The 15,113-nt window shown below is 38.9% G+C and overlaps 1 protein-coding gene across 6 annotated transcripts in view; it reads left to right on the forward strand.

Moving 5' to 3' along the window:
* The window catches only part of LOC104500726 (plasma membrane calcium-transporting ATPase 2), a 173,169-nt gene that overhangs the window by 152,260 nt on the left and 5,796 nt on the right, over positions 1-15,113 (forward strand). For 4 of the 6 annotated variants that reach the window (XM_010144422.1, XM_010144424.1, XM_010144426.1 and 1 more), the window contains one exon: positions 3,512-3,694. In XM_010144422.1, coding sequence (XP_010142724.1) covers positions 3,512-3,694 — 183 coding nt within the window. Of the gene's footprint in view, positions 1-3,511; positions 3,695-9,996; positions 10,521-15,113 lie in introns of those variants that run through there. The other 2 variants (XM_010144423.1, XM_010144425.1) reach the window with 2 other exon arrangements.

Below are 15,113 nucleotides of genomic sequence, written 5' to 3' on the forward strand. Positions count from 1 at the left end.
CTTCAGTTAGGCTTTTTCATGAAAGACTCATTCATAACCTAGTCCTGTAGTCACAGAGGAAGGACAATAGCACCATAACCTTCCCTGCCATAGAGTCCTCAGAGTTGCACGTGTATGTTCAGCCGTGGAAAATTACTCCTTCCCCTGCTGAAACTGCCTCTCTCATGGTAGCCTTGTTACTGGCACAGGACTAAGCCCAGTGCAATTACTACACACCCACAGTGACCCTCCATCTACCTACTCCTGTGTGTGAAGGATGGAAGAGGGGATGAATAAAAAAGGTTTTTTTCTTGTAATAGTTGCAGAAAAGTGCAATTTAATTCATGTGTCATTTTGAAATTCTGCTGCAGCCTGTGTCATCGTTAGCTAATATAAAATTAAATATAGGTGTAAAAACAGGGGTCAATAAGATGATTAAGCAAATAACGTGATTAGCCATCTGGAAGTAATAATACAGGTACAATCAATACTGTTAAAATACTGCATTATTCTTTTGTGTACATACATAAATAGCAAAGTTGATAATAACGTTAATTATTTTAATCTTTGAATGCATGAGTAATGTATTTAAGTTGATGCCACCTGACATAGTGAAAAAATATGTGAAAAATGTGAAGTTACATTTTGCCTCTCTGATGTGGAGACACAGATAGCTCAAGTACTTTGACACTATGAACAAACAGGCGAGAAATTGCCAACTGCAGTTGAATACTGAGGTGGTTTTGATGGAGTTGTAATGAATAGATGCTAGTTTTCAAAACGGATTATTGGTTCTTTTATGGAAAAAATGAACTTTCTGGACAGCTGGCCCTCAGATATTTTTGAAGACACACTCAGAATCTTGACAGCTTTTGGTGCATATGTGGCTGAAAATCACCACTATTAGATTGTTCTGCTGTAATTATTTCATGAAGATGGGATTTGATTTATCACCTTGCAGGAGGAAGACCTAAAATCAGTTTGATAATTTTTGGAAAGAAAAGATTTGTTTTCAACTGGTTGGAAAATAGCAGTGGGTAGAGAAGCGAGGAAAGGGAAAAAGCTCCTACCTCTTTTATGAGACCATTTAGCAGTGAAGAATGTCCCACAGCCTTTGCTCAGTGTACTATTTGGCTTCTGAATTTTGTTGTACATGGTTATTACATAACCATTGGAAACTAAGACTATTATCAGCATCTGTTTTCAATTTAAAGATGGGCATAGTCGAACAAGCCTTATCGCTAGAGCAATAAAGAAATCAAAACTGGCATTGGAATGCCTCGACAATTTTATCGCTGGAAAGACTGTGATTTTACGGAAAGCAAATACAGAGGAAAAAAAATCTTTCTCTTGTGGTCGGTGTTCAGTGACCAGGAAAGACAAATACAAGCTGAACATATTTACATGTTTTACAGTCTGTGGCAAGTCCTTTCTTCATGGAACTCTGCAGTAAGAGAGACTGCCTCTAGAAGGGGTGCTGCTCTTCCTTCTCAGCCCTTCCTCTCCTGCTTTCGAGTTCAATACAAAACAGATTTGTTATACTTCATCGGTTTCCTGAACCTGCTGCTCTTGGGAACCATTAAAACCAATCAAGATTTTCAAGATTAGATGTATAAGTTGGCACTTCTAACAGTGATTTAAGATGTAATATCTAGGAAGCCAAAGCTAGGAAGCTTTGAGGGACAGTTTTCTAAAAGGTGTTCCTCATCACTTCTGAAAGCCCAGCCTTTCCAAAATATTTCCTGTTACATTCCCAGAACTACTGATCACTTTTAAAAGCTGCAATAATTTTCCTGGGAATACTATTTAGTTCCTTAATCTACATTCAGTCTCCTGAGCCTGCCATTACCTGAGCTGGGCTGGTGTCTGCAGACAGAGAAAACAAACAAGCAGACAAAAAGGCATGTAAATACCCTCGGAACAGAATCAGAGCAGGATCTATCAGCCTGGGTGAGAGAGGTCAGGAAGGAGAGGTATGTTCTATCGCACAGACTCGCTACCAAAACAGCTGTATCTATCTGTACTGTCTTGCAAGTACTCCATCACCATCAGTTTTGTCAGATACCGAACAGTCTCAAGTAGCTTCTCTCTCTAGAGTGCTGGCATTGTAGTGTTTTGAGAGCTGGAAAGCTGAAGGAGTTCCAGTAAGTATTTCGATGACTAGCACCTACCTTTTTTTTTTTTCTCCTGTACTGTCTTTGCTCATGTCACACAAATTCATTTAATTTTCCTAGTTTAGTACTTGTTTCTCAAGCCCCCAAATGCATTTTTAAAAGGTTCCATAGTAGTGTAAAAACTAGGGTGTTTTTGAACTTTGTGTCTTTAAAAATAATGTAATAAAATTGAAGCTGTGGATAATGAAGTTGAAGAAGACCCTCGGGAAACTCAGCACTTTGTTTTCATCCTGAAAACATTTGGTGCCTTTTCATGTGTCTTCACTATATCCATTCCAGTTTTCCAAAGCTGTAAGGTGTATCCTCCCCACTGTTCAATTTTATCGCCAGCTTTCACACGTCTGGGCTTCAGAGATGTGATTGCTCCCTGCTGAAACAAAGACAAAAAAAAAAAAAAGTAAATTTCAGCACCTTTTTTTTTCCCTAAATTGATCAGTTTACTTTGTAGGAGATTTTTTTTTTAAAGCATTCAATGTGTTCCGGGTAATGTCTTGTTTAAATAGCCATGTGCTCAGATTTTTATTCAAGCTGACAAAAGAAATCAGAACAAAGAGAAAATAATGCCCCAAGAGGGTCATACTGCAATGTATTTAAAGTAATTGTGTTGTAAAAGTGTCTAACTCAGTATTGGCCATTTTTTGAGATTATTTGTCATCTCCTGTGTTAGGTACTTCCAAGGACCACTTTGGTGGACAAATGGCATAAGAAGAGGGGCTGAGTTAATCAGAATTTATTAGTAATAAGGACACAGAGTAAGAGATAGCCTCATAAGAACTCCAGAGGGAGACAGGCAAACCCACATCTTTCAGAAACCTCATTTTTGATAAATACTGAGAAAAGCATTTCAACTTGCTGAAACAAAGGGGAAATGAGTCCGTGAACCCGTATTCAGCTGTGTGACCCAGCTGAATACAGGAAGCAGAGCAGTGGGACAGGATTTATAAGCATGAGATGCAACTAATTTCCAGCTCCCATTAACGTATATTAGATTATTATTGGTCGTATAAAATACCGAAACTTGCAGAAGTATCAATCTTACGGAGTTTTCTTTAATAAAACACATTCAGTTACTTACATCTTCTTTTAGTTTGTTAAAAATAACATTTTCCCCAGTCTTAAATGTGCTCCATGGCTGCGTATGGTCAGTGTGGTTTAAGTAATGCTGAGTGTTCACACAGGAACAAAGTATTTGGGGACTGAAGTGGAGTTGTAGAAGGGATGAGTACTCATATGAATATGCTTAGCTTTCCTGAAAGGTTATAGATCTCAAAATATCAGTGTTCTTCTGTAATTAGCAGGTTCTTTTACTGTCGTTATCGAATGAAGCTGATGTTTTCAGTACTGTTTTATAATTTTAGGTCATTGCAACCATCCCAACAAGTAGGCTAAAGTTTTTAAAGGAGGCAGGGAGGCTCACGGAGAAGGAGGAGGTCCCTGAAGAAGAACTCAATGAAGATGTTGAGGAAATCGATCACGCAGAGAGAGAACTTCGACGTGGACAAATTCTCTGGTTCAGAGGGCTCAACAGAATCCAAACCCAGGTATGCTAAAAGTAAACACCTACAAGGTCTAGAAGACAAATGCTTAATCTTTGGTCGAGGCAAGATAATGTTGTAAGGAAAGCCACAGGGTGTTGGTGAGTGTGAACGATGGTACTTGTGAATTGCTTTACAACGGAGAAAAATTTTAATTTAAATTGTAATTTATTTTTGCATGAGAAAATAAAATAGGAGACCCAAACAAAGGGGTGTGTGTACAGCAGAAAAGATAAAGTGAAAAGAGTATAAAATTATTATATGCCAAAATAGGAGTACTTTTTTTGAGACTGCTGTGATTGGACGTTCTTTTTCTACTTCAGTGACTACTTCAGCTCCTAAAAAAGTGCTGCTTGGAAAATGCTGGTTGTGCACATAGCAAAATGTTGTGAAGGCTCTCTGAAACATGTTGGTTTAGTTAGTCAAAAATACATTGTTGCTGCCGCTTCTGCAATAACAGAATAATTTAAATTGAGTCTAAAGTACCATTTGACAAAAAAAAAAAATCTTTTCTGTTCTGGCGCTACCATACATATGTCATGATTAAAAGGAATGGAGTTTCTTTCCTATTAATTAATGAAAAATGTGATTCTGGATTTAATTTTAGTAGTAAGGGCCTAAGCATCCATTAAATACTGAAATATACATTTTGGCAACTACGAATGATTTCTTAGAAATACCTATATTTTTATGTAATCCCCCTAGCTTTTGCTAAATACAGAAATCCATGGCATTTTTTAATATACTAAATACTGACACTGAAATATAGTACAGATTAGGATCTCTAGTAAAATTTGTCCTGTAGTGCTAAAATAATTTTCATTTTCATACCTCTTCATTGCAGTGAGGGAGCATGTTTTATAGCACTCTAGGGCTCTCCACTTGATCTTTGTAAGCTCATGTATTTGTGCCAGCTTGCAGAAGAGAGTAGCTGTGAGAGACAGAGGAGGATTTGACATCAGATGTGAATAATGATTACAAGGAACAGAGGTTAATAATTTAGAAAAATACCTTTTCCTTTGAAGAATCTTTTAAAGAACACTTTATTTTGGAAGATTTTTATTTTTGTCTTTGTTCAAGATAAACAGTACTTTCTGCCTTTCCCCGTCTACAAATTGATGCCTTTTTTTTTTTTTCTGGAGGAAGAGATGCAGTGTAGAAAAAATGAGGGAAAGCGGTTAACTGAAACTAGGACAGTTTAGTCTCTTCAGAGCCTCTGCAGAGCAAAAAGTGAAGAGGCTGAAAGCTGCCATTAGAGAGATGAAGGTTTGGGGTGAATTCCCAAGGTTCTGTGGTAAGTAATTAAATACGGATCTTCAGCTTTGAGGTTGTGTGTCTTGACTCTGAGTCAGGAGCACTCATCATTAGAGACAATTCAAATTGTCGCGGTGTAGAGGTGAGGAAGAGGTGCCCAGGGTCTGGTGATCTTTATGAGGAGATGACCTCTGAATGTGCATTCTTTTCTTCCTGGTGGCTGTAGGAGGACTGTTGCCTGTTGGCATTTCTGTCAGGATGTCTTTCTGGTTGTGGTGAGTGTAAACAACTACAAGTGCAAAAAAGCAAATTACATCCTTTCAGTTCTTTTTCTACTCTGAGAGGTATTTTTTAGTTCTGCATATCTTTGTCCAGTTAATTCACAGATAAATTATTATTCTTTTATACTATTTAAAACAAAATGAACATTAATTATATTTCTTTGCTAACATCCATCTTCTTAGTTTCCTTTCTGCTCGTAGTTGTAGAAATACCTTCAGTAAGATGTATTGTTTCTCTCTTGCCAAGAGGCCTCTGTGATTTTTTTCTCATTTTGTTTATTCGGTGACTTTGATTTTTACATCCATTTCACGTCTGTGGAATGATAATGAAACAAAGGGAATGGACCAGCAGATTCAAAAATAGTTCCAAGGTGTCCACTGAAGAGTGATGAACTTCTCTGCAGGTCACATTAGATCCACTGCTGGATGGACCTTGAGCTGAGCGCCGTTTAATGCGCTATGTGTTGTGGCCCACCCAAATGAATTCATACCCTTGTACTGCATTTCTCAGGAAGCCAGCTAAAGAAGAGTTGATGGAAGAAGATGAGGATGTCTGTAGCATCCTTGGGGAGCTGGAGGATTTGCAGGAATCCTCTGATGTCTAATGCACTTCTGGAGATGCGGAAGAAGAAGGTAGAGCATCCCCTCACTTTATATATGTAAGAGGATGACAGTAAGATTAGGAGTAAACTCGGAACTCTCTCATGACTAAACTGATCATTCAGACCCTAACAAGACCAGTTTCCACCAGCATACACTTGTGCTGTATATTAGATTATCTTTATTTTTGCTTATTTTCTATTCAGCTATCTTTGGACAGATAGCCACAGCACTCAACAAAAGCCTTCGCTCCTGAAACAATTATGAAGAATCTATGGGAGGCTTGGGTTTGGTTTTTTTTTTCCTAATAACTGATGGATCTCCCTTGCAATGTTCCAATAAAAACTCATCCGAACTGACAAAAAGTTTGCAGTGCTAAAGACATTTGAGTCTTTTCTGCACCCTCTCTCAAAACAGAGGGTTCAGCCCTAGACACCAGAGAAGGAAATTTCCACTGTTGATTCTTCTTACTGAAATGTCAGACATATTTCTATGAAGACATGCATTACTTAAAGGTGTATAAAAATGCTTATAATTAAGTGAAAGAGACTGGCTATCTACTTCTGATTATCTTTTTTTTTATTTTTTGGTCTACTTTCGTTCATGTAGATAATTTGTTGTCTTATAAATATACTGTAAGGCTTCTGTGCAAGTTCTCCTCTGAATGGCAGAGTGTTTCCTCCCTGGATAGCTCTCTCAGAAGACCACTGACATAGGAAGTTTCACAGATGACTCATCCTTGTTAAGCAAGTTTCAGAGAGAGATAAAGGTGATCTCAAATTGCATAAAAGACAGGACTTTTCAACCTCTGCTAGTCTGCAGCAATTTTTTCCAAGTCTTTCTTGCAGCTCTCACAAATTCTTCGTTCTGAAAGGAGAGACGAGACTGATCGTACCTTCTTGGCAGATCTGATAGCCTTCGGGAAGCGCAGACAGATCACCTTCACGCAGAACCCTGCCATCTGAGCAACAACCAAAAAGCCTTGCATCTTTTTTAATTGTGCTCCGAAAAGTTTTTCTAGTTCCCTCACATTTGAGTATGGAAAGACTGTGAAGTGCAGAAATTTGAAAACTTTTCAAGCTGTGTGTCATATTTTTAAAACACCAGGCCTGATTCTTTCCTCCTCTGCTTCATCCATCCTGTGTTTGTTTGCTTTATCTCCTTAAGGTGGGAAATAACTGCCTAGAAATGCTTTGAGAATAAAGGCAAAAAGTGAAACATATACAGGAGCCATATTAACTGCTGCTGAAAAAAGATGATTCCTCTTTAGATATTGAAAAATACATAGAGGTGCTGTACTGCTTTCCTCCCCCACTTCCCTTCTGCTTTAAAACACTTCTCTTGAACCACTGCACCCCTTACAGCAATGAAATAAAAGGCTAGCACCTCGTTTTATGATTTTCTATACAGCCTTTAGTATAGACAATATTGCAGCAGCCCATTGTAAGTGGAGTGGAAACTTTCATTTCATGCAGAAAAGTTGTTTGGGTTATTTTTTTAATAATATCGCTGTTGGAGATCAGGTGAATGATGGCTGAATCCTGTTAACATCAATGACAACAGAAATGCTTACTGAAAATCTATTCTGTGTTAAACATCAGAAAAAGGTTTGTTCTGCCAGGACTGCTCTGTCAGAATAAGAAACTTTTTTTTTTTTAACTGCTAATCACTGGTATTTTTATTAGCTAGGCATACCTCAAAAATAATGGATCTTCTGGAGTATAGAACATGCAGCAAAATGAGAGAGGTGAAAAAGTCCAACCTCACAAATAAATTTCAGGTGTAGTACAGTATTTTTTTTCTCTACCTGAAGTCCTATAATCAAAACATGATTGAATCCTCTATTTTGTTGGAAATTCTCCAAACTTTCCATGATGTATGAGTTAACATTTACTTTATCCTTTTTAGCAGCCTGAATGGTTCTACATAAATGCATTCTTTAATTAAAAAAATGACATCTTAATTGAAAAGGCATTATTTATTTATTTCTCTGAACTCCCTCATTGTTTTCTGGAATTGGAAGATAAACTTTTGGGCCAAGTTCTTCTCTTCTTTCTTGGCCTCAGGCAGAACCCAGCCCTGCGTGTTCAGCTTTTAAGGCTCTGAAGAGGTTGTCATCCTCCCCCTGTGAATTATATCCATGAAGGTCTGTAGTTACTTTCTTCGTGAGAACGAGTAAATCATACACCTGGAGTCCTTGTTCTCTGCCGAAACTGTTAAACACAGACCTTCTCTCATCTGCTCACTCTTCTACTGAGTTCTCTCAGGTTCTTAGGGAGATGTTTGTCCATCTAGAAAAGCCCTTTGGCTTAGGGTTTATCGTCTGTGTTTTCCGCACTGATAGGCTCTCCGTAAGGGCCTTTACAATCTTTTTTTGAATGGTCTCTTTTGAAGAGTGCTCTTTCACCGCTGTTAGGTCATGAAAACCCAAGATCTGTATTTAATTCTACTTTTGTGCAGTGAAATTTCAGGTAAGTATTGAATATGCCTTCACGTATAACCAACGGGTTGAGCCATATTTTATTCTCGATTCACTCGTACCCCTGTTCCATATGCCACCTCACCCCATATTGTATCTTTTCGCTGTGGTATTTGTGTGGAGATGTCATTCACGATAAGTGCTGCAGAAATCTCTGAGAGCAGAGCTGTAAATGTTGCCATGACTCTACATTATTAGTGTGCACATTAAAACGGATGTTGAGAACGGGACTGAACCAGTGGGTCAGTGAACAAATCAGCTGTTTCATGTTTGCGTAACCAAGGTCCAGTGTGACAATTTTACAGCAGTAATGTTTGATCCCTTTTACAGCTGCCTATGATGCGATTATTCCCATAAAACCATGCAGGAAAACAAATGATTGTGTTAAGATTGTGAGAGGGGGAACATCCACCCTATTAAGGATGAAGCCATATGGATTTGTTTATTGCTAAGACTGAGCATAGCAGAAAATATTACCCCCGTTATTATAATTGAATCTTCCAATTTGGGAAATTCAGGAGGGCTTGCACCAAGATTTGTGCTGTTTTAACTGATAAATATACAGCTTTACCTTCTCCCAACTACTGTCTAGGCTGCGTACCTTCAGAAATCTGGGTTGCAAGATACAAATCTGGTAACAGTGGGGTACTTCAAATAAAGAGTTGGTTGATGCTACTACTGCTGCTGTGTCACATCGTGGGTGCACTAATGTAACATAGAGGACATTTGGTGTGTAGGGATTTGTAGCATGTATTTACTCCTTGACATTATCTACTGCCAATTCCTTTAGATTTGTACATGGAACCTGCTTTTTATTGGGTTGTACTGGTAACAAAGAATGCCTTGAAATACTTAGATTATTTGGTTTTTTAACTCATCTTTAACGCATCATTACGTGATGCGCAAAGCACTTGGGAAGGTGTTCAGGATGGCTATATCAAATGGTGCTACAATAGACATATAAAAATAAGAAGGGGAAATTTGTAATGTTATTTGCTGCAATAGTCCATCCAGTCCCACATAATTTTCTGTGTGATTTTAAGCGCACTTTATAAAATATTACTGTTTTAAGATCTGTAATTATTAAAAACCAGTATTCATTATCACTATGCTTAATTAATTAACTTGCATTATAGAAGTAGTCAGATAAAATAGTGGAACGCTTTCTATCTCATGAAGCTAGTATACTGACAACCCTGGTTTTGTAGACAAAATAGAGTTGGGGTTTGAATATTTTAAAGGTTTTTTTGGTTTGGCTGGGTGTTGTCCCTGTGCCTGTCTCTAATTACAATTAAGTGACAGAATTTTCCTCCCTCTGGAAGAACACCTAGAGAGCAATAACGGAGTCATTTTATTCTCAGGAGGAAAAAAAGTGGAGATTAGTTATATGAAGTATTCCAGCTTTATTTACATATAAATAAAATCATTTAAGTTTCAAAGACTGTTATTTCAAATCTAGTTGTTTGAGCTGGTTCGGTTCCACTGCCTCCTGTGGGGCTGTTTCATGTTATCCGGGCAGGAAACTTGGATCAATTCATATCTAAAAACATTGCAGGGAACACTTAGAAGTATTTATTTCAATTGAAGTAGAAGTGTGTGCACGGTTGATTTATTGTTTTTCATTATTATTCCTGTCAGTTATGCAACTGTATCCATACTTTAAGCAACTTGTCTCATTCTTTCCTCCATTACAGATCGAAGTAGTCAATACTTTCAAGAGTGGCACTTCCTTTCAGGGGGCTCTAAGGAGACAGTCCTCCGTCACAAGCCAGACCCAGGATGTAACCAATATTTCTAGCCCTAGTCACGTATCGTTATCCAATGCTCTTTCCTCTCCTACCAGCACATCTGCTGCTGCGGCTGGGCGTGAGTGTGTATTCTTAATGCATCAGACCTACAGAGATGCCAACTTATGTAGCAGTCATTCGAGACTGAGCTACTGTGCCCTTTCCCGCTCTGTCCGGTGATCTTTGTTAGTTTACACGTACCCAGAAACACATAACGTGATTACTTTGTGTACAGTAGATGCTCTCCGTGATGCATTGCAAGCTTTGTGAACTCACTGCTAGGACAGCAATTTCTAGTCATTTTTTACCCAGTGCATGGAGATTCTGCTTTTATTTGAGGCTTCAGTGTCATGTTTTCTAGGTGTCATTGGCTAGGTTTTCTACTGCTTATAAAATAAGTACTTTAAATGGCTCTACAAATATCTTATATTAGGTAAAAGATCATTCCATCAGGAAGACTGTGTGTGATTCAGGTCACTCACGCCCGAGAAAGATGGAGTCTAATTAGCACAGATACAGGAAGGAACCAGGAAATAGAGAATCCAGTTTATGATGTAAGTCTAAGGGATCAAGGTTTACATGAATGAAGAAAGGAAGATTTGTTCTCTCTAAATTCACTGGGAGGTAAACATGAAGGAAGGACGGAGCTAGACAAGTTAATGGATGGGTTGGAACAACAAAACAGATGTGGTAACAAATGTCTTTGTTAGGAGAAGCAGGTTCCTAAATGTGCCACGGAAATCCTGGCACAGCTTTCTTTTGGATGCAAATAAAGCATCTAGTGAAGAGCTAGTGAAGTGAGTAAAACCTCTGAAGTGGCTAATAAAAGCAAGCTGCTTCACTAACTTTGAAATTCCAGTTGCTCAGGAGGACTCACACAGATCTGACTCGGGTTTTATATTTTTATTTATTCAGGTCACTTTACAAAAAGATACTGCAGTATATTGCTTATGCAGGTCTGTCTGGCCAACGGAGAGAGGGAAGGCAGACAGAGGCAAGGCAGACAACAGAAGGAAATAAAATTCCAGAGCTCCTGCAGAAGGAAGGAAGCTTGACCTTTCTGTTCAGTTTGAGTGCAAACCCCCTCAGTATCTGAACATCAAGCATTTAGACCTGCGTTAGTTTTGTTGGAATTAAAGGAGAAGCTTTGCTTTTGCTGGGAACCCGAAGAGCCATTAAGGTTCCACCTTTGGCAGTTGTTCCCAGGAGAAAATGTGAATGTTTTCCTGTCTTCTCCTGGGAAGTTTGGCTTTTACTTCAACAGCACCAACCATTTCAGGGCAGCAGCATGATCAAGAGAAGCAAAGTCACTGAGCTGCGTTCCACTGCTGTGCTGCAGGCACTGGAACCTGCCCCAGAGCACTCAGAGCCCATGTTCCCTCATTTCCACCCTGAGCAGCAGGGTGTCCTGAGCAGGACACAACACACACACACAGCAGCCTCTCATCCAGCGAACCACCTCCTGTAACAGCATCTCCACAGGTGAGCAGAAAACAGAGCACCACCCATTCTGCTGGTAAATGTTTCAGCAGCATCCTGGGCTGAAGTTAGTTAATGGGGGAAGCATAATCTGCCTCAGTCTTTGATGTCCCTTTTGATTTGGAAAATAGAACAGGTCTACAGAGCTCATCGATTATGGCCATGTTTATTCAGTAAAAGAAAAACCCTGTGGTTGGATTGTTAAGCTAACCAGGGATATGTATATCCATGGCAGAGGGCAGCCTTGTGAAGTGGTTATTCTGGGCTGGTAGGGTTTTATTGCTGCAATATAAGGTCTGTTCAGTATCAAACCAGTGCATGCTTCAAATTGTAACCCTTAGGGAAAGTTTTGATTTGTTAACACAGTAACACAATCCTAACAAATGACAGCAAAACGGCAAAAGAAAAAAAAATAGGCTTTTATTTTTAAATTGGGTATTTACAGTTGGTTGTGCATCGTCCAGAGCCTGGAAAACCTTTCCTAATCCGAACTCCATAGAAACAGGCTGTTTTAGTGAATTGGCATTTTCTGTGAAAATTTCAGTACAAAATGCACACCCCTGTCAACTTCTCAGCTCCTTCCTTAAAATGTCTGTGGTGGGCAGGCCTGACCTCGTCCCTCTTAGCTGCTCAGAATGAATTTAAGCTTAAATCATTACCGTCTGCCTGTGGGAATAAGGAACAGTGGGATAATTGTAGTGCTGATTTTGGGTCCTTTCCCTCTCTTTGGCAATCTTTCTAATACTGCATGTGTAGATAGATAGATTATGGGAAGCATCAAGGGAAAGCCTTAAGGGTATAGCAAAGGCAGGAGGGTCTAGAACTTGAAAGGGCCAGATATGAGGTACTGTCAGGAAGGCTTATTTTTGGAGAAATGGTGCTCAGCATATTGCAACAATTGGGATCTGGGTGCTCAAAATGCAGAGCTTCTGATATCACTATTTAATAAAAAATACAAGAATCACATGATGCTCTATCAGTAAGAATAATGGTCATTTAACAGAGCATTTAGGGAGTTCTTTAATTGTGTAGCTTTTAAATATACAGTTCATCATGACACCTCACTGAGAGATTCCTTTTGCAGCTGTATAACAACATTTTGGAATTTAAAAGAAAATACTTATTTTTTCCTACTATTTTTGGCCAGATTAATGTTTGATTCAAAGGTTAATGCATGCTGCAAAAGAAATCTGCCTATCGAATGCAGCCACACCTTACAGTGGTTTGTGAAACAGATTAGCAAGTTATCACCTGAAATTTTCAGCTGTTCATAAATATGGCACACTCAAATCTTTCATAGAGTGGTGCAATACCTTAATTAAAAGCAATTTAGACAAAGGAATATTTACTATGGTGCTGAAGTTTCCCTAGTTATGCTGATACCTTATAGCTGTCAGAGAGGTTTTGCCAATAAAAGGTGACAAGTTTCTGGATGTCAGCATTAACTGATAACAACGAGATCTATATTATGAAAAGTATCTCTTTTGGTGTTATGGAAAATCACTTCTTGTGAAAAACACTGCAGCTTTCAATAAACACAGTGAAAATCGCTGCAAGTTGAAAGCTGGCATTTTCTATACTCTGATGAAAGTAGAAAATTTATTTAAATGCAAACATAATATACACACACATTTAACATGCCCCCATTTTAGCTACAGAAAATGAAAGCATGGGGAAAATAAGGCTCTGTAAGCAGTGTGGCCTCGGGCAGGTTCTCGGGGTTTGTTGCGCCATGTGCGGGAACACACAGACACACACACACTCTCCTGCCAGTGGAAAGCTGTTGCACTACAGAGGCAGAAGTGGCTTTAGGTACCAGGCTGTCCCATGAGCTTTTCTTTCTAGGTTTTATTTTGGGAAAACAAAACCAGATCCAGTGGGGCAATGGAGCATCTTGTTGACTTCTGCAGCTCCGTGACACAAAACGTTAGCTCATGCCTAAAATAAAGCAGGTGCTTAAAGCCCTTGCCTCCTACATTGCTGAATTAGGTAGAGGGTGAGTAGATCTAACTGTACACAAAGTAAACAAGTTATTCTTTCTCCTAATCTGTTTATATTGGTTTTCAGATGTTGTCTGTATTATAGGTAGGTAATCCCTTCAAAAGGACATGGTTTCAAATTTTCGAAGAAAGATGCTCATTTAGTATTCCTTGGTACTTGCTCTTCCTCCTTCCTACCATTCTCATATGTAGTTAGTAAGTGGAAGCAGCCAAAAACTGCAGGTCCCTTACAAAAACTCCTCCTTTCGTTCATAAAAGGTTATAATTAAAACCTATTGTTAGGTGTAGGAAACGCTGGGGGAACAACAAACAAACAAAACCCCCCACACCAAAAGGCAACCTCCCAGACCATGAATCTGCTGTGGTTTCTGTACTTGTTAAGTTCCTTTTTCTTTGTTCCATTGAGGTCTGTCATTTTTGTCTGAGATTTTTAGATGTATTTCATGGAATCACAACTTCTTATTGTATTAACTCTAGCAACAGTGGCCTCAAACAAATGGCAGGAAAATTACACAGTGATGGCTCCAAATTTTATAGCAGCCAATTAAAACCTTACCAAACAATCACAAAATAGTCTCAGAAGTATTTGTCCATCATACAGATCTCTGAAGGTTTTGGGGGTTCTTTGTTTGTTTGCTTGTTTGGGGTTTAAAGTGTTTTTGAACCAAAGAAAGAGCATAGAACCCTTAAGGCTATATGTTTGCATACAGGACGGGGCTACAACCCTTAAAAGTGGGATTAATTTGCATGGAAATGCAACTTTTTTCATTCACCCTTTAATTAAAAAACAGCTGAAATTTAGCAGACTTGCCAAAGGAACTGTCATTGATAGGTAGAAGCTTTACACATGCAACACTTGCCTGTCAGTGGCACGCGGGCATAAGCGTCTGCAAATTGCGTCAGACTAACGTAAGACGTCCAGCAAGCTCCATCCTAGTGCCTGTGACAGTCCGTTTACTAGTGGATAATCTTAAAGAGAGCTCAGTTTAGCTATTTGTAATCTGTTGTGTGTCAAAATCAGATTCTATTATATCAAGAAAAATTACTGTTCTGGGAGCTTTTGCTTTTCTGTATTTCTTAAGTATTTAGTTTCCCGTAAATCTAACCATCAATTGGCTGGACAGACTTTACAACTAAGATAAAATCTTAAGTCTGGATCAAATTTTCTCATGAAGAAAAAATGGGAACAAATGTCTTTTAAAAAATAAGCAAATCTTCTCTTTTAATCAACCTTGAGGCAAAGGTTACTGTCCAGCATGGGTCTGTATCCAGCTCACAGACCAGGCCAGGTACACACATCACCTTAGCGAAAATGACGGTTGCTTTCTGTGGCAACATGGTGTGACACCCTCATGCGGAAGTGAAAGAGGCAGAACTTAAATGAAATCCACATCTAAAATAGTAAAAGTTGCTCCGCTTGGGAACATCATTAAACTAGGGACAGATTCCATCCTAGGGCTGAGAAGTTCCCGCTGGAGATGATGTCCTGTTACCACAGCCCTGCTGGGATATGCAAGGTCACAACCAACTTCTGGAGATTGCCCC

This window comes from Buceros rhinoceros, unplaced genomic scaffold, assembly GCF_000710305.1.
Source record: "Buceros rhinoceros silvestris isolate BGI_N320 unplaced genomic scaffold, ASM71030v1 scaffold2861, whole genome shotgun sequence".
Classification (NCBI taxonomy): Eukaryota; Metazoa; Chordata; class Aves; order Bucerotiformes; family Bucerotidae; genus Buceros; species Buceros rhinoceros.